Here is a 23,021-nt window from a genome sequence, read left to right as displayed (position 1 = left end):
AAAAGCATCAAACCTGCAGACTTAACAGAAGGGAAATTTATTTAGATTTTTATTAATTGTAAACTAATGCTATGAGGGAGTGGATGGGATTTTGGTTTACTGGGTGTTTCAAATATTATAAACTATATATAGCTCGGTTTGTTTTATTTTACTATTCCGTCTTTTGTGCCATACACTTCTTTTCTTGTTAAAACCAAATTTGCAGCATGTTCTGCTTACTTGAAAGTGAAAGACCACCATGTTAAATTAAACGAAGTGTGATCTATTTTAACAGATTTCATTCCGGTATCTGATTTGTCCAATAGTAACATGAGCTGAAATCATAACAGTATTAAGTGTTGAAGTTTGCAAATTATGAGCAGTTTAAGTTGTAAGGTTGTAGCTATTGGAGAAACTGGGCATTCTCCTCAGAGCACAGAAGGTTCTGGGGAGGTTTAATTTTAGTGTTCAGAAGCCTAAGAGTTTTAAATTAATTAAGTAGGGAGAAACTGTTTCACTGGTAGCCAAACGACATATTTAAAATAATTGGCAAAAAACAGAATAGGACAAGTGCTATTTATTCAATGAATTGTTCCAATCTATAATGCATGGAGAAAAAGGGTGACAGAAAGATTCCTGAGCAACTTGCCAAAGGGAATTGGAATGATACTTTAGAAAGTAATGGCTGCAGGGCTCCGTGAAAGAGTTGGGGAGCAAGAATAACAACTTTACGGAGAGCTGATAAAGGTAGCATGAGCCATATGATCTCCTGCAGTTTAATGTTCAATAAAATCTGTGTAACCTAGACAATACAATCAGTCTTAAGGACTGCCCACAGACCAGGTCACCCAGAAACAGGAAACGAAACACTATTAGCAGCAACGTGAGTGGGCACAGGCTACTTGTAAACAGGATGGAGTTTGATGGAGAGACTAATGGCCCAGGAAAGGTGGAAGATTCAATTACACCAGTAGTCCCAGATGCTAGGAGCAGGGCTGACTGTCAGAGGGCTGGGCCGTCACTCAGTGTTAGCATAGATGGATAGGACGGGACAGAGATCACTAGAACAGCACAAAAAATTCAAGAGAAACTCGGTAGGTCTGGCAGCATCTTTGGAGAGAGAAACCAAATTAATGTTTCAAGTCCAGTATGACTTTTTTTCAGAACTGAAAAAGCTATTTTTGACTCAGGGGAATAGATAATGTGAAGGACCAGTGTAAAAAGACAAAGGGATAGTTAATTGTAGCTAAAAAGGAATAGAGATGTCGAGTAGAGGTGCTATTTAAGGCGTGAAAGGGAGAAAATGGGCCCTTGATGAGAGCAAAGTAAACAGTACACACACAAAACGAGGCTGCTGGCAGGGCAGGAGGTGGATGGATTCAAGGGTACAAAGCAGCTGTGACTTCAGTTCCCACTGCTTGGAGCTGGAGTTTACAGTTACACATCTCCAATTCCAGCTACCATCCAAGTGACAGCCATTTGGGCTTGTGTGCTCAGATTTGAACTGGCTCAAGTAGAACATGTTGAAATGGGAAGTACAGTGACTCAGAAAGTCCAACCTATTTCCCACTCTTCTGCCCTCACCCTTTCTCTTTCCTCCCACAACACCACAGCTCAGCGCAAACATCAACCAGCAGCGTCTCATTTTCCACTTGGGTCCCTGTGGTCTTCAGGATTCAATACTGAGTTCAATAATTTTAGAACCTGAACATCTTCTTCCATGTCTTTTATCCATCCCAACACCCAAGGCCTTGTATGTTTTCAGCACAGCCAACTCATTTCACCATAACCATTTCTCCCTGGTATAATATCATCCATCCCTTTGTCTCCCAAACCGTCACTCTCTGTCCCTCAGGGCTTCATCTCTATCTATGCACTTACTCCCTACATCTTCAGCATGCATCGCATCTTTTCCTAACTGCTGTCAGTTTTGAAGAAGGGTCACTGGATTGAAACATTACCTCTGCTTTCTCTCCAGCAATTTCTTGTTTTCAGATTTCCAGCTTCTGCAGTTCCTTGCTTTATTTTAGTGTTTAACTCACTGCTACACCTCTTCCATGTACGCCCACCATGAAGAAGCTCTGCTCCTCTCTGTAACAGGATTTCCATTCTAATCATTCTTCTTGTTCACCTTCATTACATTCATTCTTACTTGTGGTGTTTGACAAGGTATTTACCAAAACTTGCTTTCACATCTGATTTCACAGCCACATCTAATTTCTCAGTGACTGCCTATGATTCAACATTCATACCATGTGAATTTGAACTGAAGTTTCACCTGTTGTCTTTCAAATCCACTCAGGATCACAGGTATCTCCAAGGTGTGCAATGCTGCTCAAACACCTCTTCTCTTTGTGAGCTGAGGGCCATACTCAGTGTCATGTGCCACTACATGCACACTCTCGATCTCTCCATAAGCATTGCCTCACATTATCTCAGAGCTGTCCTGCCTCAGAGTTCCACTTCATTCTCCACTCATCAACATTCTAACAAGAAACTTTTTATCTTCCTTTCAGGCATTAAGGAACACAAACTTCAGAAATTCAGAGGTAGCCATACCCCTATAGAACCTTGTCCCGTCCTATTCCCTCTGACTCCCTTTTCCTAACCCCGCCTCTTGTCAGGTATTTACTATCCCCTCCGATCTTCTGCTGTCTGACACTAGATGTTCTGCAGTCAGCAAAGGTCTTAGTTTTATATATCTACCCCTTGCCCCCACAAATTTCAGGCACAACATGACATTGAACTCCTTTTCTATCACCTGCACCTCCATGCCCATTTCTTTGGACAGCAGTCCCCTCCCCATTCCACACACCCTTTCACCTCCCTACAACATTGTCCCACCACCTGCACCTCTTCCCTCTGGCCTTTTACCTGGTCCGCGTAATTTGTTGGCATGCCCCCACCCATTCAAACCTATGTCTCTCTGAACTGACTGAACACTGTGCTCTCAGACCCAAGCCTGCTGACAAGAGTGGTGTCATTGTTGTCTGATGTACTGACTTCTACATTGCAGAGGCTGAGTGCCAGCTCTTGGACATCTCCTCCTAACTCCCCTGGATGATGACCCACCATTGATCATTAATCTGTTGTGTGCACAACAGTAACTTATTTCACTGTGTCTTTCCCTGACAGCCTCCCAGCTCACAGTCTCCTAACCCAATCCAGCCTTCTTCTACCTTCCTCCCAAAATCCACAAACGAACTGCTGGGCAGACCCATTGTTTCTGTCTGTTCCTGTCCCACAGAACTGATTTCTTTCTGCCTCAACGTGATTTTTTTTCTCCCCATGTCCAGTTTCTTCCCACATATATCAGCAAAATCTTTTGATGCTTTATGTCATTTTCAGAATTTCCAATTCACGGGCATTAGCCATCACCTCTTCACCATTGACAGGCAATCTTTTTTACATGTCCATCCCCCACCAGGTGGTCTCTGCTTCTTTAGAGAAAGAAGGACTATCCATGTCTACTACCACCCTCTTTGAATTTGTCCTCACTTTGATCAACTTACCCTTTAACACCTTTCACTTTTTTCAGATCAAAGGTGTATTCATGGGTACCCGCATGGGCCCCAGTTATGCCTGTCTCTTTGTGGGATGTGTGGAACATTCCTTGTTTCAATCCTACTCAATTTACAGTTGCACACCTCCAACTCTTTCTCCAGTACACCAGTAACATCACTGGTACTGCTTTCCTTTCTCATTCAGAATTGGAAAAAAAATGGATTGATTTCACTTCCAATTTCCATTCTGCTTTTAGCTACAATTGGCCCATCTCTGAATCTTTCCTTCCCTTCATCGACATCTCTGTTCCTATTTCTAGGGACATGGTGGCAACCAATATCCATTATAAACCCACTGACTCTAACTTTACTTGGACAATACATCCTCACACCTTGTCTTCTGTAAAGAACTCAGAATTCCCATGACTGTAGTTGACACAACCCAGAGCCATGTCTGACCAATTTCCTGTTCTTCTGCTCTCATCCTACAACGCTGATAGGATTCTCTTCCCCAACATCCGCATCCAAAGAACCATAAGCTGCTATTACTGCCCCCTCCAGCAGAATACCACCATCAGACACACATTCCCCTCCTCTTGTCAGCATTTTGCAGAGAGTGATCCCTCTGGATCATCCTGGTCCACTCTTCCTCCATTCCAGTTACCTCCTGACACCCCACAGCACCTTCCTAAGCAATCACAGAAGATGCATAACTGCTGTTTACTTCCTTGCTCCTCACTATCAAGGCTCTGGATGCACCTAAAGTGAAGCAGTGATTTACTCATACTTCTCTCAAACTAGTCTACATATTCGCTGTTCACAATGAGGTCTCCTCTACATTGGGAAGATCAGACACAGACTGGGTGACCCTTTGCGGAACACCTACATTCTGTCTACAAAATGACCTGAAGCTTTCAGATGCCTGCTACTTCAGTGTTCACTGGCCAACCTCTCTGCCTCATTCTGCTGAAGTACTCCAGTAAGGCTCAGTGCAAGCCAGAGGAACTGCATCTCACTTTCCACTTGGGGTCTCTGCAGCCATCAGGACTCAAAATTGAGTTCAATAATTTTAGAACCTGAACAACTTCTTTATGTCCCTTATCTATTCCAACACCACAGGCCCTGTCATGACTAGGCTGCTATCAGCACATGCATCACATTTTCACCTACTTATGGTCCCCATTATCAGCTTTTCTTTATCCCTAGCATACTATCACCAATCCCTTTGCCTGCCTAATTATTGTACTCTTTTTAGGGGGCTGTATCATTGCTTATCTGCTCATTCCTTCCCCCTCCTTTGTCATATTCAGCATATATTATGGGATACAGTTTGGAAAAAGTTGTTCCTTCACTCACCATCTCCTCACTTGGTTTTCAGTTCCATCTGGTTCACTAATGTCCTTCAGGTGAGGAAACTGATATCATACCTTGTCTGCCCTACATGTGACTCCAGACCCACAGTAATGTGGTTGACAGTTACCTGCCCTCTGGGCAATAAATCTAGTCAAGCCGGGGATGTCCAAATCCCATGAATAAATAAATAATGCTATCTTTTCCAACTACTATCAGTTCTAAAGAAGGGTAATTGGATTGGATTGTTAACTCTGCTGCCAGACCTACTGTTTTTCTCGAGCAGCGTGTTTTTGTTTCAGAAAGTCCTGCCGATGTAATGTGTTGAGCAGTGATTGACACATTGTATGGGCAAGGACTTAAGCTACCCTCATCTCTGTTTGAGGGATAGTGAGAACTGCTGACGCTGAAGTCAGAAATAACACAGTGTGGTGCTGGAGGAGCACAACACGCCAGGCAGCATCAGAGGCGCAGGCAAGCTGAAGAAGCAAATCAGGGTGCCAAGTGGAAACATCAACTTTCCTGCTCCTCTGATGTTGCCTGGCCTGCTGTCCTTCTCCAGCTGCACACTGTGTTATCTCTTATCTCTCGTTGGTTGCGACCGATATCAATCGCAGCGCAAAAGCAGTCTTTTCTCCTCCTCTTCCAGAGCTGGTTCACTTCGTATCGGGACTGAAAACCTAGTGAAGGAGCAGCTTTTATACAAATTGTATCCCATAATATCCACACCAGTCTTCAGGCAGTCTGACTGTCCTGTGGGTAATCAGGGGTGGAAATGTCCCTTATGCTGTGTGAGAAGATCCAGCTGAGAGAGCTGTTTACTCGGTGCTTTGTGCTGAACTGTTTGACTGGAGCTGTGTGTTGGATATTGAGTGTGTTTATTGGAAGCATTTCCCTCCTGATTTCCAGCCTGAGTTTTGTTGATGGCTCATTCCTGAATATGAGAAGGTGAGGTGTAATTATCTGGGAGGAGCAGAGTGTCTGAGGATTTTTACTTATTTCCTAATGTTGAGTTCTCTGTGTGTTTTAGGACTGTGAATGGTCAGGTCTCCCTGTTTTGCGATCTGGATATTTCCTGTCTTTTCAAAATCTACTAAGACTACCGTTGCCTAATCTCTGTAACAACCTCGGGCGACTGTCTGTGTGGAGTTTGCACATTCTCCCCGTGTCTGTGTGAGTTTCCTGCCACAGTCCAAAGATGTGCAGGCTAGGTGAATCGGCCATGCTAAATTGCCCATAGTGCTCAGGGGTGTGTGGGTTATCGGGGGATGGGTCTGGCTGGGATGCTTCAAGGGGCAGTGTGGACTTGTTGGGCCGAAGGGCCTGTTTCCACACTGCAGGGAATCTAATCTAATCTAATCTAACCTGCTCAGAATAGGTAAGAAAAAAAACTATGCTTTTATATAAAGCCTCCCATGACCCCACTTGATGTCCCAAAGCAATTTACAGGTATCGAATTACTTTTGAAACATGGTTACTGTTGTGTAAGTTTGGAAACAGTAGCCAGTGTATGTACAGTAAACGCTTAACTGCACTTGAATGAAATAGCCTGTAAAACCAGAGGACTGTTCAGATTCATCCCAATTAATATGGATCTTGAGAGTCCATATAAACTAGGTTGGACAAGCATTGCAGATTTTATTCTCTAAAGGACGTTAGTGAACCAGACGTCATTTCTAACAATTGTTGATAGTTTCACACTCATTTTTTTACAGAGTCCAGCTTTGTTTCAGATTGTATTTAATGAATACAAATTCCATCAGTTGCCATGCATATTATTTGAATTTAGACCCCAAAACATTAGCCTGGGCTACTGGATTAGTAGTGCAATGCCACCATTTCCAGCTTTGTTCTTTCAGCATTGAATTACATTGAAGGCGCTCTTGACTCTTACTGTGAAGCAGCCTCCCACTGAAGAAACATTGATTGTGGAGGGATTGTGGATTTTTGTTGTCTTTAGCTGGTCTGGCCTACATATGACTCCAGACATGCAACAATGTGGTTAGCTGCTCTTTGAAATAGCTCAGTGAGCCGTTCAGTTGTATCAGCCTGTTGAAAAGTCTGATCAAATGAACAAAACGAGATAGATCAATTGACAATGTCACCAGAACAATAAAGGCAAACACAGAACAAAAAAAAATCTGAATGTTGGATATCTGAAACAAAAACAGAAATAGCTGGAGAAACTCAGATCTGACAGCACCTGTGCAGAGAAAACAGTTAATGTTTTGCGTCCAATGACCCTTTTTCAAAACTGGTTAAATCTGAGAAAAGGCAGTATATATGCAGAAGATAGGGGCAGGGAGTGAAAAGGAGTGAACAGTGGTGGAAATGGAGCTCAGGAGAGAGAGGACAACAGCTGGGCAGATAAAGGAATGAATAATGGTCAGGTGGGGGGACAGCAAATATGCTATTGGGGATCAATAGAAAATGGGTGCTCAGATCATTTGATGACAAAGCCTGGTGTCTAGTGGTGAGGGAAGGGCATGGAAGAGGTGGTCTGACCTAAAATTATTAAGCTTGACATTGAGTCCTGAAGACTGCAGGGTCGCCAAGCCTTTCTTTCAGCTTGCACTTTTGCAGGAAAAGGGGTGTGAGGATGTGTAGTCCAAGTAACTGTGGGAGTCGGTCAGTTTGTAATGGATATCAGTCACTAGCCTATCTCTAGAAATAGAATCAGAGATGTCAATGAAGGGAAGGAAGGGGTCAGAGATGAACAAGGTGAAGGTGAGAACAGGGTGGAAATTGGGGAGGGAATGATCCCGTGGTATTATTGCTAAACTATTAATCAGATATTGAGTTAATGTTATTAGGATGCGGCTTTGAACCCCACTATGGCACATGGTTAAATTTAAATTCAATTTAAAAAATGAGGAGTTAAGAATCTACTAGTGACCATGAAACCATTGCTGATTGTCAGAAAAACTAATCTCTCTCATTAATGTCCTTTAGGGAAGGTAATTTGTCATCCTGATACTGTGTGGAGCTGGAGGAACACAGCAGGTCAGGCCGCTTCAGAAGAATAGGAGAGTCAATGTTTCAGGCCTAAACCCTTCATCAGTCCTGACACTCCTGCTCTTCTGATGCTGCCTGGTCTGCTGTGTTCCTCCAGCTCCACATCGATTCTGACTCCAGCATCTGCAGTTCTTCAATTTGTCGTTATGACCTGGTTGACCTAGACTGCAGACCCACAGCAACGTGGTTGACTCTCAACTGCCCACTGAAATGGCCTAACAAACCACTCAGTTGTATCAATTGCTACAAAGTCTCAACAAAGAAATGAAATCAGATGGACCACCCGGCCTTGACCTTGGCACCAGAAAAGACAACAGAAACTGCCCTGTCGATCCTGAGAAGTCCTACTACTAACATGTGTGGACTGTTGCCAAAATTGGGACAGCCTGACATAGTCATACTCATGGAATCATACTTGATAGACAACGTCCCAGACACCACCATCACCATCCCTGGATATGACATGTCCTACTGGCAACCGTTTTAGCACTTCTTCTTTATCTATCACTATACTGTTCAGTTTTCAACTAGGAAACTATCACTGTTTTCTGATTTGGTAAAGACAGAAGCAAAATATTTATTTAGTACCTCTGCCATACCCTTCACTTCAATGAGCAGCTATTCCTGCTTGTTCTTTATGGGCCCCATGAAACCTTTACTATTAATATGTTTTAAGAACATTTTACTAATTGTTTTAGGTCAGCTGCAATCCTTGTGCTTCCTCGTAGCCTTCCTTATTTCAGACTTAGCCTCTCTCCTGCATTTGAGATACTCTTCCTGATTTCTGATGCTGTTGTTATTCGTAAGCATCATATGCTTCCTGTTGCTTCCTTATTTTCTTATTAAAATCCTTAATCATCCAGGGTACTCTACCGTTGGATACCCATATTTATGTTTCATGGGTTTGTGCCTAACTGGCACCCAATTCGTCTCACATTTGAAATTCTGTCATTTTTCATCCACTGTTTTATCCATCAAAATATGTTTTCATTCAATGTGCTCCAGTTCAACTTTTAAACCACTAAAATCTGCCCTTTTCCAGTCTGGGATCTTAACTGTAGACTTTTTTTAAAAATCCTTTTCCAACTATTCCAGAAAGTTCTCCTGCCCCACATTGCAATACAACCTACTTTTTTCCCCCAGATGACTCTCCGGTATTTGAAATCACCAAGTATCACAACCCTACCTGTCCTGCAGATTTCCATAGCCTACCTACAAATGCTGTCTTCTGCTTCCTCCCTACTATAATAAATACAAGGTCACTGCTCCCTTCCTGTTGCTCACCTCCAATTATAAAGATTCTAATTCAGGAACTGTATCTCTTCAAGGGCAATGATACTATCTTTGACCCTGACACCATTCCCTCATTCCCCCCCTGCCCACCCCCATTTTTTTTAAACCCACACTGCTTCTACTAAAACCATTATATCCCGGGATGTTAAGTATCCAGTCCTGGTTTGGCTTGAGCCACGTTTCTGTCAATACTACTGTGTCATATCCCCCAGTTCAATTTCTGTTTCCAGTTCTGCAGTTTTCTTCACTATACTCAATGCATTTATGTTCATATAATTTAACTCTGCCCTTATCTCCTTCTTGCCTACTGGAAGGCAATCATTTCTTTGTTCGCTGTCAACACTCAAACCTTCTTTCATTTCTTTTTCTCCATTCACCATCTTTTCTCTTTTACCCTCTCTGGTACTTCCAAAACTAGGCCCATTTGTCAACCCACACCACTGCCTTACAAGTAAAAATGGCTGAACATGAACCTGAAGTCCTCAGCCTTTCCCAAAAGCCTAAGCTTGAATTTGATATTTTGTCCTGTGCAGTCTGAGCAAGTGCAATGTATCTAATTTTCCAGGATAACAGTTCTTCAGTCAGCTACGTTGAAGCAATATTTTCTTTAGCTTTCAGCACATTCTGTAAAGCACTTTTTCTTCAAATAATTTTGTAGAAGAAAGTAAGAAATTTCAAAATCATCAACGAGTTGACATTTCTCTTTTTATTTTAAACACTTTTTAAGGATAAAATTTTCTTCACAAGCACAAAATCAGTTTATAATGAATCAGCAGCCCTTTTACTAAAAATGAGCAGCGGGACCCTTCAACATAGGAGGATGAAGATTTGGAGGGAATCATGTTTTCTTTTCCTGTTTTACAGAAAGATTGCAGTGTACTACACCGGAGAATACAGAAAAAGGATAGACACGACCGATAGATCTTGACCATCACCCAAGGAACAACTACTGGGGGAAGGTATCCAGTCCCTTCACAGCATTGCTCATCACAGAGAAGATTGGGCAGTGAAACCATCATCTGGAAATCGGTCGTGTCAGAGGAGCTTTGACTTAACATCAAATCTAAAACTGGTCAGTGGTGTAGAGCCTTCCATCAGAACCAACCTTTCTGAAGGTTTAGCTGTGGCTGATCAGTCAGAGTGAGGCTGGGAAGAAATGTGAGTGGCTCCAAGGACGGTGAGAGCTTCCATCATTCATCGAGCCTCATGAACTACTGATTCATTCAGTCAGAGATTGTTTGAATGTGAACTGTGTGAGGAGGGCTTCACAGATTCATCAAATGTCCAAACATTCAAGTTGCATTTGTTTTGTAATTGTTAACACAAAGTCAGCTACATGGAACAAAAACCCTTCAAATGTGAGGTGTGTGGTAAAGCTTTTGTTGCCTCTTCGAGCCTGCTGAGACACCAGAGGAATCATACCGGGAAGAAACCCTTCAAGTGTGAAATTTGTAAGATGGCTTTTGCCCAATCCTCGGATCTGTTGAAGCACCAGAGAATTCATACTGGGGAGAAACCATTCACATGTAAGGTGTGTGACAAATCATTCTCACGATCTGAGAACCTCCAGACACACCAACGCATGCACACTGGGGAGAAACCATTCACATGTGAGGTATGTGATAAATCGTTTTCATCATCATCTGAACTCCGAGTACACCAACGTATTCACACAGGAGAGAAGCCATTTACGTGCAAGGTTTGCAACAAATCATTCTCGCAGTCATCGAACCTCCGCGCACATCAGCATGTTCACACAGGGGAGAAACCTTTCTTGTGCAAGGTGTGCGGCAAATCATTCTCAGACTTAGCAGGACTTTGTATACACCAACGCATTCACACTGGGGAGAAACCATTCACATGTGGGCAGTGTGACAAGTCATTTTCACAATCATCAAACCTCCATACACACCAGCACATTCACACAAAAGAGAAACCATTTAAGTGTGAGGTTTGCAAGAAATCATTCTCAAGATCATCACACCTCCTGCTCCATCAGAGGGTTCACACAGGGGAGTAAATATTCAAACATGAGGTTTATAACCAAATTTTAGTAACGTTTTTGCTTCTGGGATGCATGCAGATTTGAATGGGAGAAACTTCTCAGGAGTGATGTATGTGACAAAGCTTTCACACAGTGTCTACTCAGCTCCATCAACACACACACACACACATACACACTCAGGGGAGAAACTCTGTCAGTTGTTCAGTCTGCTGGAACATCAGCAAACACAACAGGGTAACCAGTAAGTGACAAGTCATATCAATTAACTGTTGGATTTGTGAATTGTCAAGCCAAGTCCTGTTATCAATGTGTAACGGTGTACACAGTCTCACATTGCAGGGTGTTCAGTGGGACTGGGACACAGAACAAGAAGCAGCTCTCACTCCCATCAAACACCTAGTGATGACATCACCAGTGCTGAGGGATTATGATGTCAACAATGGAGCCACCCTGCAGTGTGATGTCAGTGACACAGGACTTGGAGTAATCCCCATGCAGTGAGGGCAACCCGTTGGGTTTGTATTCACAGTGTTAACACACACTGAACAACAATGTGCACAAATGGAGAAAGAGAGTCTGGCTGTTGTCTTTATTTGTGAGCTATTCAACCAGCACCTATTTGGAGAGATAAAATAATGGTTGTCTCTGAGCACAAGCCAAATCAAAGCATCTTTCTCCAATCACTTCTATCTGGTCCACAGTGTTTGCAAAGGATGTTACTTCATTTGCAGAGGTGAAATACAACTAATGAAAGCAAAACTGACATACAGTCGAGAGCGACACTCTCTGAAGGAAGTTGATGCTGAAATAAACTGTGATATTATCCAGATTCAACAAGAAACAACAGCACAACATGCTCTGAAAATCACGAACATAACAGACATTTAATCTGATAGACAAGAGTCTTGCTCAGATGAAACCAACTACACATCAAATCACCAAGCTAAACAAGATAAAGAGCTACTCAAGACTCGTGACAGACCCTAACAGGCCATGGATGAATCTTGGAATACAGCTCTTCATTCTCACTGGAACTAATCATCTTGTCACAGTTGATTACTATTCAGACAATGAAGAGTTAGAGCAGCTGATGAATGTCTGACAGCACACTTCAGTTGGCACGACTTACTTAACATTGTGATGAGTGACAATGATTTTAATTCATCAGTCAAGAATTCCGATACTTCAGCACTACACATCATCTCCACACTACCCCAGTGAAAATAGCCAAAAACATCATTTAAAAAATCATCCAGTTCTGGCAATGATGTGTAGAAGGTAATGTTGGAGTGGAGAAACACTACTGAAGACATGACAAGTTGACAAGTCCACTACCTAATGTCACTATCCACCCATACTATTGTTTGAAATGCTGAAAAAACTGAGGTGGAAATAGGAATGAGTTACAAGACCAAAGTGAGCCAACAACCAAATTTCACTTTGGTAAAGCTGCCAAATCCAGGGCTAATTGTTAGGGAGCCAGTCAGAATACAAACATTTCAATGCACTTCATGGGAATCAGCTCACTTGACACTAGGGACCTATGGAGAGAAGGTGTCACCTCAGTTTTAGTATAGAACAACTGAAAATCCAGATCCATCATCAGAACTGCAGTCATCTATGTGCATTGTAGAAGCTGTTCCTTCAAACGGGTAACTAATGAAACAGTTCAATGACTGACTGAGCACGAAACTGAACAATCGTCACGAAGGTCAAGTGTTTGCCAATAAATGCAACAAATGAGCAGCAACAGTTACCACAGCAACATTCCAAGAGAATCACGAGCAGACACCAGACGAACAGCCAAATTCCACGCACAACATAAGATCTATCAATGCAGGATCATTTTCTTTATGGAATCTGTATGTGAAGTAACTTACAAGCAAGTGTATGCATTTCTTTTGAAATGAATAGCAGAATGTTTGAATAAATTCTACACTCTTGATTTGAATTATTGTTGTCACGTACCTAAGGTACAGTGAAAAGTTTTGTTTTGCAACCAGTTCAGGCAAATCATAGCAAACAAGGCCATACAGATCATTGGGTGTTTAGACAAAGTGAGGCATACAAGATTACGACTGCACAGGAGGTGCACAAAAGCAAGATCAACATTAGATTTGAAATTAAGGCGGTCTGTTGAATAACAGCAGGAAGAAGCTGTTCTTGAACCCTTTGGTGTGTATGTGTGTTCAAACTTCTGTATCTTCTACCTTATGGAAGAGAGTATTACAGGGGTAGGAGGGGTCTTTGATGATGTTGGCAACCTTTCCTCAGCAACAAGAGTAGATGGAGTCCACAGATAAGTTGGCCTCTGTGATGGTCTGGGCTGTGCAAAACTTTCAGTAGTTCCTTGCAGTCCTGGGCAGAGCAGTTGCCACACCAAGCATGCTTTCTGGGGTGAATGTGTATAAAAGTTGGTGATTGTCCTTATGGACAACCTCCTGAGGAAGAAGAGATATTGTTGTCCTTTCTTGACCACTGCATCTGCATGTGAGGTCCAGGACAGATTGTTGGTTCTTGTTACCGCTAGGAACTCAATGCCCTTGACCACCTCCATTGATGTAGAGGGAGTGTGTCCACCTCTTGAAGTCAATGATCAGTTCTTTTGATTTGCTGATATTGAGAGAGAGAGAGAGAGAGAGAGAGATTGTTATGAATAGAATACAATCCATCTAGTTGGAAGCAGGTCATTTAGCCCATCGAACCTCCAAAGAGCAGCCCATCCAGACCCAAACCCCTACCCAATCTCTGTAACCCTGCAGTTCCCATGACTAACCCATCTAGCTTGCACATCCCTGAACAATATGGACATTTTAGTATGGCCAGTTCACCTCATCTGCATATCTTTGGACTGTGGGAAGAAACCCATGCTGACATGGGGACAAGATGCAAACTCCACACAGACAGTCGCCCTAAGCTGGAATTGACCCAGGGTCCATGGCAATATGAGGCAGCAGGGCTAATAACTGAGCACCATGCTGTCCATGCTCCATCCCTGGATAGTCTCAAACCATCAGCCTTTCGGTTAACAACTGATTGCACTGACCAATTGCACCACAAGACCAATGTCTCTATCTTCTTTCCCATATTAATAAGTTTGAAGTAATTATATGTAAGGTTTGAGTGCAGTAGCAATTTTACACGACACATAGAACATTGTTTAATGTTAGTCATGTTGGTCAAAATATTTCTGAAGCAACATGAGTTTCCTGAAGTTTGAGAAACTGACCGGTGAAATGTCTCAGTTCCCCTGGTAGATGTTTGACAGAGATTTCTAATGTGGGAATAGTATCCTTCATCCTCAGAGGCTTTCAAACTGACATCGTCAGTGGGGATGTGTATCCTTGGATGTGTTTGACAGCAGATCAGAAGAGGAAGACCCACAGCACCCAAGGCAGTGATGATATGCAGAGGTAGGATCAGCACATGCACAGGATGGAAGGGTGCAGACCTGATTCTCATGGACAAGATGAGCTCAGAGAGCCCATGAGGAGAACAACTGGAAAAGATTTGAATTCAGGACTAGAACAGGGAACACTCATAGAAATGTGTTCTGGGTTTTAAAAGGAATTTAAATAATTTTAGATTAGTTCAGTTTAGTTGAGCTTGCCTAACTTGAAATCTTGAATTCACCCATTTATTGCACATAGTTCAAATGCTTCAAGTTCAACCAGAAGATACCATCAGACAAGACAAGATGTTGAATTAATGAATAATATCAGTGTTTATTAAGTACAGTCAAATAAGACATTCACTTAACAACAAAGAAGTATTTAAGGAACAAACCAATGACACAAAGTTACACATCAGAAACATAAGACCAACTATTAAAATTTGTAGATTAGAGCTCACGGCCAGTGTATTTTTCTTAGAGTGAACAGGCATGGCAGAAAATCTAGAGAACCCAAGGGATATCAAGAGTTTGATTAGAAAAGGAAGAAAGCACATTAGATTAGATTCTGTACAGTGTGGAAACAAGTCCACACCGCCTCTTGAAGCGTCCCAACCAGACCCATCCCCCTATAACCGACACACCCCTCAACACAATGGGCAATTTAGCACGGCCAATCCATCTAGCCTGCACATCTTTGGACAGTGGGAGGAAACCAGAGCACCCGGAGAAAACCCACACAGACGTGGGAAGAATGTGCAAACTCCAGGCAGACAGTCGCCTGAGGTTGGAATCGAACCTGGGTCCCTGGTGCTGTGAGGCTGCAGTGCTAACCACTGAGCCACCATGCCACCCCTAAATAGATAAAAAGCATTAAAACAAGAGAATCCCTTCAAAAGGGGTGCATGATGGGGGTGCATTAAAAAAATCAGGAGGGCAAAAAGAGGCCACAAAATATCATTGGCAGAGAGGATTAAGGAAAATCTAAAGACAATTACCAGCAATATGATTACCAGGGAAAAACTGGGGCCTAATAGAAACCAAAAAAGCAATCTGTGCATGGAGCCAGAGGATGTGGATGAAGTCTTAAATTACTACTTTTTTATCTGTATTCAGAGGAAAAAAACATTGTAGCCAGGGATCTGAATTGGGATGGTGAGATTCTAGACCGTGTAACGATTAATAGTGAGGAGTATTAGATGTTTTAACAAGCATAACGACACATAAACTGCTAGGGCCGGCTGCAGTGAGAGGCAAGGAAGGAGATTGTTGGGGCCCTGGTGGAGAAATTTAAAACTTTGCTGGCCACAGATGAAGTGCCAGATGACTGGACAATTGTTAATGTGGTTTCTTGTTCAACCACAGCAGGGATACGCCAGATAATTACAGACCAGTTAGTCTGACTGCGGTGGTGGGGAACTTATTGGAAGAAGTTCTGAGGAACAGAATTAATCATCACTTGAAAGATAGGGATTGATCAGGAACAGCCAGCATGGATTTGTTCGGACTTCCTCTCTGACTATTTTAGTTGATTTTTTTTCGAAGGAGGTGACTAAATATATTGATGAGAGTAGTGTGGTTGATGTGGTTTACGTGGACTTCAGTGAGGTCTTTGAAAAGAGCCCACATGGAAGGCTGGTCCAAAAGAGGAGAGCCCATGGCATTTAAGGCAAGTTGACAAACTGGTTCCAAAATTTGCTTACAAATAGGGTGATTATGGAGGGTTGTTTCTGTGATTGGAAGTCTGTGACCACACAGGGATAGGTGCTGGGACCCTTGCTGTTTATTATGTACATTAATGACTTGAATATGAACGTAGAAGGTAGAAATGTTAATTTTCATATGATGACACAAAAATTATTGGTGTTGTTGATAGTGAGAAGGGTGATCTCAGGCTACTGTGACATTAATCAGCTGGTAAAATGGCAGAGCAAGACAAATGGAATTTAATCCTGACTTGTATGAGGTGATGCCGTTTTTAAGGTCTAACGAGGGACAGATATACACAACGAACGGCCTTATGGTGTTCTGAGGAACAAAGGGACCTTGGTGTACAAGTCCATATATCCCTGAAGGTGTCAGCACAGGTAGACAGGGTGATGAAGAAGGCATGCAGGATGTCTGTCTTAATTAGCCAGGGCATAGAATGTGGGGACAAGGAAGTCTTGTTCCAATTTTATAAAACTTTGGTTAGGCCACAGGTAGAATATTGTGTGCAGTACTGGTCACTATACTATCGGAAAGATATGATTGCACTGAAGAGGATGCAAGGGAGATTCACCAGGATGTTGGATGGGATGAAAAGTCTCAGTTATGAAGAAAGACTGGGTAGGCTGGGTTTATTTTCCCTGAAACAGAGGAGGCTAAGTGGGTATCTAATTGAGGTATTATGAGAGGCATAGATAGGGTAGATCATGAGAGTCTTTTCCCTTTGGTATATGTGTCTAAGACCAGAGGGCGTATGTTTAAGGCGAGAAGTAAGTGGTTTAGAGGGGATCTGAGTAAACATTTTCTCCCAGAGGGTGGTAGAAATCACCTGAGAGGGTGATGGAGGAAGGTATTCTTGCAATACTTAAGAGGCATTTGGACAAGCACTTAAAATGCCAAGACACTGCAAGCTATGGAACAAGTGCAGGTAGATGGGAGTAATATAGTTTAGTATTTGTTGGTTGGCGTAGACATAATGGGCTGATGTGCCTGTTTGCCTCTGGGGCTGTATAACTGTATAAGTTCAAATTGGATTAAAAACTCAGTTCGTGGACATGAAACCTCTTCCTTCCGGGAGACAAAACACTGTATCCTCATACCAACAAAAATCTCTGATTCTGAAAACTGCTAAAATCCAACTAACACTCTTGACCTCAAGTCTTCACATTAAAGAAAATCCCTGATTAACTCTAAAGAAAATAAATGCTTAGACTGATCTAAATTCAACTTGGAGAAGGACCACAATTTATTGCCCCCTGAATACTCAAAACCACAGCACTCAGAATTATGATTTTATATTTTTGCATCAACCTGTTCAGAGATGTTATTACATATCTTTGGAGCAAGTAGAACTTGAACTTGGGCCTCTCGGCTCAAAGGCATGGGCACTATAATTGTTGTTCAAACTCAACTTGCTCACAGTGCAGTAACTGTCAACTTAATTGATCTTTCCCACTTGCATAAAGCACCGACTTCTTTTAATCAATCCGTCCAGACTGCTGTGACATCACTGCAACAGGTGGAATTTTACACTAGGCTTCCTGAGCCAGAGATAAGGTCACTACCACTGCACCACAACAGCCCTCAAACAGTGCCTGACAATGGGTTGTTTTAGACTTGCTGCTTTTGACTCTTAGAATTACAGGCCTCATTTATTGCCTGTAGCTTTAAGACCCGATAACCGTTTTAGCAGTCCCTGGGTGTGATGTTTCTCCTCTCCCATTTTTCCAACGTGAAAATTTAGTAACAATTATTATTCTTCAATTACAGTACAATTGAAGTTCTTTTAATATCACTGCTGGCTGTTACTCATAATTCAGTTTGTAGTGTTATGGGATTGTTAAGTATGTTAGAATCAAAACAGATTTTTTTTTCACAAAATGAAATTCTGACTTTGGTTTGATTTATTGCTGTCACGTGTACCATGGTACAGTGAAAATTATTGTCTTATGTGCTTTACAGGCAAATCATACCGTACAAGTGCATCATGGTAACAGAACAGAGTGCACGATACAGTGTTACAGCTGCCAAAAAGCTGGAGAGAGAGATCAACATTAACATTTAAGACATCGGATTACAGCAGAGAAGAAGCTGTTCTTGAATCTGCTCGTATGTGTATTCAAACTCAATCTTCTGCCCAACTGAAGAGGGTGAAAGAGAGTATAACTGGGGTCAGAGAGGTCTTTGTTTAAGTTGGTTCCTTACCTGATGCAGCAGGTAGCATTTGAAGTCAATGGAAGGGGGGTGATTTGAAAGATGGACTGGCCATGTTTACAGCTCTGTAATTTCTTGCAGTCTTGGGAATTGCAGTTGCCATATCATGCTGTGATGCATTGAGATAGGATGCTTTTTATGGTGTATCCATAAAAATTTACATGAACATTTTTTTTGAAAGTCCTACAGATCTAAATCTTAAACCTGGAATTAGTTATACTTAATGACACCAGCAGTGCAGCCCTCCCTCAGTGACCCTCACTGCCCGTACAGCCCTCCTTGAATGACCCCTGATCAACATACAAACAAGGAACAATAGTTGTCCATTTGACCTTGTTCCTTGATTCAATATTGCCCCTTGATTTAGACTTTAACGTCAACCACACATTCCTGCATATCCTTGATAATTGTTCATCCCCTTGGTAATTAGGAATTACTGGCTTTAAAGATTAAAAGATCTTACCTACCTGCATTTAAATGTTTCAATTAAGTCACGTCTGACTCTTAAACACCACAGGAGGTAAGCCTGGCCTGTCTAGCCTTTCCTCAGAAGGTAATCTACTCATTTAAGGCAATAATCTCATAAATCTTCTCTGGACTGCTTGCATCACATTAACATCCTTCCAAAAGTAGTGACCAGAAATGTACAAACTACTCCTGATGTGGTCTCCCTAGTGCCCTGTATGACTGAAGCATGACCTCCCTGCTCTTACATTTACTTCCACTTGCATCACATTCTATTATCTTTCCTGATTAGTTGCTGTACCTCACATGCTAACCTTCTGTGACCCATGCATGTGGATTACCAGATCTCTCTGTACCTCACAGCACTGCAACTCTCACAATTTAGATAGTACACTTTTGCATTCTTTCTGCTAAAATAGACAACTTCACTGTTTCCTGAATTGTAGTCCATTTTCCAACCTTCTGTATTCCTTTGTAGAATCCTTATGTCATCTTCACAGCTCACTTTCCTACCTATCTGACAGCGCAGCCCTTCCTCAGTGTCAGTTCTCTGACACTGCAATCATCCCTTCTTGGCTCTCTGCCTACAGTGCAGGACTTGCTAAGACCTCCTCCTGTAACAGCGTAACATCTCTTACAGCGCAGTTCTCCCTCTGTACTGTCCCTCTGACAGTAACACTCCCTGAATGCTAAATGGCAGGCCTCCCTCAGTGCCAGCTCTCTGGTTGACAAAAATACATGTTATTAAAATTTCATGAATGGGTGCAGAAAATAATCAAAAAGGCAAATGAAATATTGGTCTTTATATCTCAAGGAAAAGAATTCAAAGGAATGGAAGTCATGCCTTTTTCTCACATCAAGACTTCATGAACCTATACTGTCTAAAGTGCAGAAAAAGGCAATCGAGCCTATGCCAGTCAAAAACAACCAGCTAACTATTCTAATCCCATTTTCCAGCACTTCGTCCATAGCCCTGTGCATTGCAAATGTACGCTCTTCAATGTTGTGAGGGTTCCTATCTCTTCCACTCTTAGAAACAGTGAGTTCCAGATTCCCACCACCCTCTGGGTGAAAACATTTTCCTTGTATCCCCTCTAAACCTCCTGCACCTTACCTTGAATTGATCACTGATCCCGCCACCAAGGAGAAAACTTTCTTATCTATGCACTTCATAATTCTGAAGAAGGGTCCCAACCCGAAAGGTCAATTTTGCTGCTCCTCTGATGCTGCCTCGCCTGCCTGTGTTCCTCCAGCTCCACACTGACTCCAGCATCGGCAGTTCTTACTATCTCAAATATGTTCCCCCCCCCACCTCAGGCAAGGAAAACAACCCCATTTTGTCCAATCACTGTTCATGAATAAAACTTTCCAGTTCAAACAACATCCTGATACCTCTCCTGTACATCTTCTCTAGCGCCATCACATTCTTATTAAAATGTGGATCCTACAAACCCGACAGATTGGGGAGGTAAGAACGTAAAAGAACTCCCTTAACACTATTGACATCAAGCATGCAACTACTGTATCTGTCTTCAAAAAGGAAGACAAACCATAGAATCTCTCGAGATATTTCCATCATGTCCACAATTGGAAAAATTCTGACACACATTCTCCTGAATCACCTGTTTCCTGTTGCCGAGAAAATCATCTCAGAGACATAATGTGCACTAACAGGAGCTTCTGTACATATTGATGTCTTCACCTGGTGATGCTTGCTGATCAGGTCAAAGGTTAAGTTGACTCTCTTGAAATGATTGGCCTGTTGGCGGGAGAGATTTGAGACAGACAGTGCTTTAGAGTGATAGCTCCCCTGTGAGAGCACCGAAGGGTAAGCAACACAGACAGCTCCCAGTGGAATGGATGCAGGTGACCCAGCTCCAATCCATGTGGAGATGTTGGTGTATTGTGTGAAGGGAGGAGTAGGTGAAACAATCCTGACACACATCACAGTGGAAGTGTGTCTCTTGTGTGGGTTCACTGATGGTCCAGGATGTCCAACATCACAAAAGTTTATGAGAAAACTCACACCAATTTGGGTTCCTCCTGTGTATGTGTGTGATGATGGAACAGAGGATACACCTACTGTGTAAAGCCTCATCAAACACTTACTGCCTGAATGTTTTCTCAACTGTGAGGGTCTGATAGTCGTTCAGAACAAGAGTGGGTGAAAACCTTGCAAAAATATTGGATCTGTAGATCTTCTCCTCTTTTGAATCTTGGTAAGTTCAGAGGTATCACAGTGTATTTATCACAAACCTCATAGTTAAAGGATTAATCTCCTGAATGGATCTTCTGATGGCACAGGAGTTTTGATGATTTTGAGAATCAGCTGTCACATACTTCGTATGTGGGTTTCCCCTGCGTTGGTGTCTGCAGAAAGTTTGATAATACTGTGAATGATTTGTTGCACATCTCACATGTAAATGGCTTCCATTCTTTGCAAATGTATTGGTGTACGTGGTGGCTCAAGGACTGCGAGAATGATTTGTTGCATGACTTGGACGTGAAGGCATTCACACAAAGGTGAAACTAATGATGTATGCAGAGGGTTGTTGAGTCTGGGAATGATCTGTTACATACTTCACATTTGAATGGTCTCTTTCATGTGAGAGAGCATTGGTGTTTGTGGAGGGTTGATAACAGCGAGAATGGTTTCTCACACACCTGGCACCTGAAGGGATTTTCTGCTGTGTGAATGATTTGGTGTGTGGAAGTTTGATGAGTCTAAAAACAATTTGTCACATACCTTGCCAAATGGTTTCTCCCCAGTGAGAATGTGTTGGTGTCTGAGGAGATTCTCTGACCATGATTTGCAGCATACCTCATATGTGAATGGTTTCTCCCCTGTGTGAATGTGCCAGTGCCTACAGGACTTCGATGACACAAAAGGTGATTTGTCATACACTTCAAGTGTAAATAGTTTCTCCCCCATATCCAAAAGGTCAGTCTTGACCTTTGCTGGCTGTGCAGAGTCTTGATTGCGCACTTTGCACTTGAATGCTTTCTTTTGCATGGAGTTGCCTTTTTGTTAAGTTATGCAACAAATTAATTTAACAGATGAACAACTCTTAGGTGTTGTACACCTCCTCACACACCTCATGCTTGAACAGCATCTCCCCTGCTGTGACTGAGTACCTGTAATGTGTCAGTGGTTCATGAGGCTCGATGAATGATTGAAGCTGTCACCACACTTGGGAGCCCAGTCACACTTCTTCGCAGCCTCACCCTGACTGATCACCTACAGCTGAACCTTCAGAAAGGCTGGTTCTGATGGAAGGTTCCACACCACAGACCAGTTTCAGATCTGATTATATGTCAAGGCTCCCCTGACATGAGTGATTTCCAGACGATGGTTTCACTGCCCAACCTTCTCTGTGCTGAGCAATGCTGTGAAGGGACCGGATGCCTTCCTGCTGTAGTTGTTTGTTGGGTGATGGTCAGGATCTATCTGTGGTGTCTATCCTCTCTGTATTCTTTGGTGTAGTGCTGTAAATCAGGCAAAGGAAACATGATTTCCTCCGACTCCCTCTCCTCTGCTGAAGAGGCTAACCCCTCAGTTCCAGACTGTTCTACAGTGCCAGTCTGCTATTCCCGTGTGGCCACACATACTGTTTCCAGCAGGAACACAGATGATAACCAGGAGAGAACAATGTGGCTACTTTCTTCACTCAGTCCAGACACCCATCTTCACAGACACCATGAGGACAATGTAAAAGACTGTCAGGCACAGTGTAAAACAGGGTGTCAATTTATGATGAGTGCGAGTCATGCCAGTGAAGGACAATTCTATATTTGATGCGTGTCTTTAATAAAACACTCAGGAGAAATGCTAATTCAATGGCATTTCAAAATTTCCTGCTTTCATTTCCAAAATTATTGAAAACACACAAGCATGAAGTGCCAGAAGCTAAGGAAAATATTGCTCTCGTATCACTGATTGAAGGATTTTGGTTTATCCTGGGAAATTAGATAAACTTCACTCGTACAGTGCATCCCAAATTCAGTAATCAGCCACTGTATTGGGCAAAATGATTACATTCAAGCCCAGGCTTTTGGAAAAAGCTAAGGTCTTAGGTTAAAGCAACAGTAAAAGATATTT

The 23,021-nt window shown here is 42.4% G+C and overlaps 2 protein-coding genes across 4 annotated transcripts in view; one reads left to right on the top strand and one right to left on the bottom strand.

The window, feature by feature from the left end:
* Positions 1 to 13,134, top strand: part of LOC125446402 (zinc finger protein 271-like) — a 61,614-nt gene extending 48,480 nt beyond the window's left edge. For all 3 annotated transcript variants that reach the window (XM_059639707.1, XM_059639705.1, XM_059639706.1), the window contains one exon: positions 10,005 to 13,134. In XM_059639707.1, coding sequence (XP_059495690.1) covers positions 10,477 to 11,160 — 684 coding nt within the window. In that variant the 5' untranslated portion in view covers positions 10,005 to 10,476 and the 3' untranslated portion in view covers positions 11,161 to 13,134. The remainder of the gene's footprint in view (positions 1 to 10,004) is intronic.
* LOC125446459 (zinc finger protein 271-like) overlaps positions 1 to 23,021 on the bottom strand; it is a 130,561-nt gene that overhangs the window by 98,684 nt on the left and 8,856 nt on the right. The gene's annotated exons all lie outside the window — the stretch shown is intronic.

Source organism: Stegostoma tigrinum, chromosome 34 (genome assembly GCF_030684315.1).
Source record: "Stegostoma tigrinum isolate sSteTig4 chromosome 34, sSteTig4.hap1, whole genome shotgun sequence".
NCBI lineage: Eukaryota > Metazoa > Chordata > Chondrichthyes > Orectolobiformes > Stegostomatidae > Stegostoma > Stegostoma tigrinum.
Note: the sequence above shows the minus strand (reverse complement) of the source record. Positions and strands in the feature narration are given on the sequence as shown.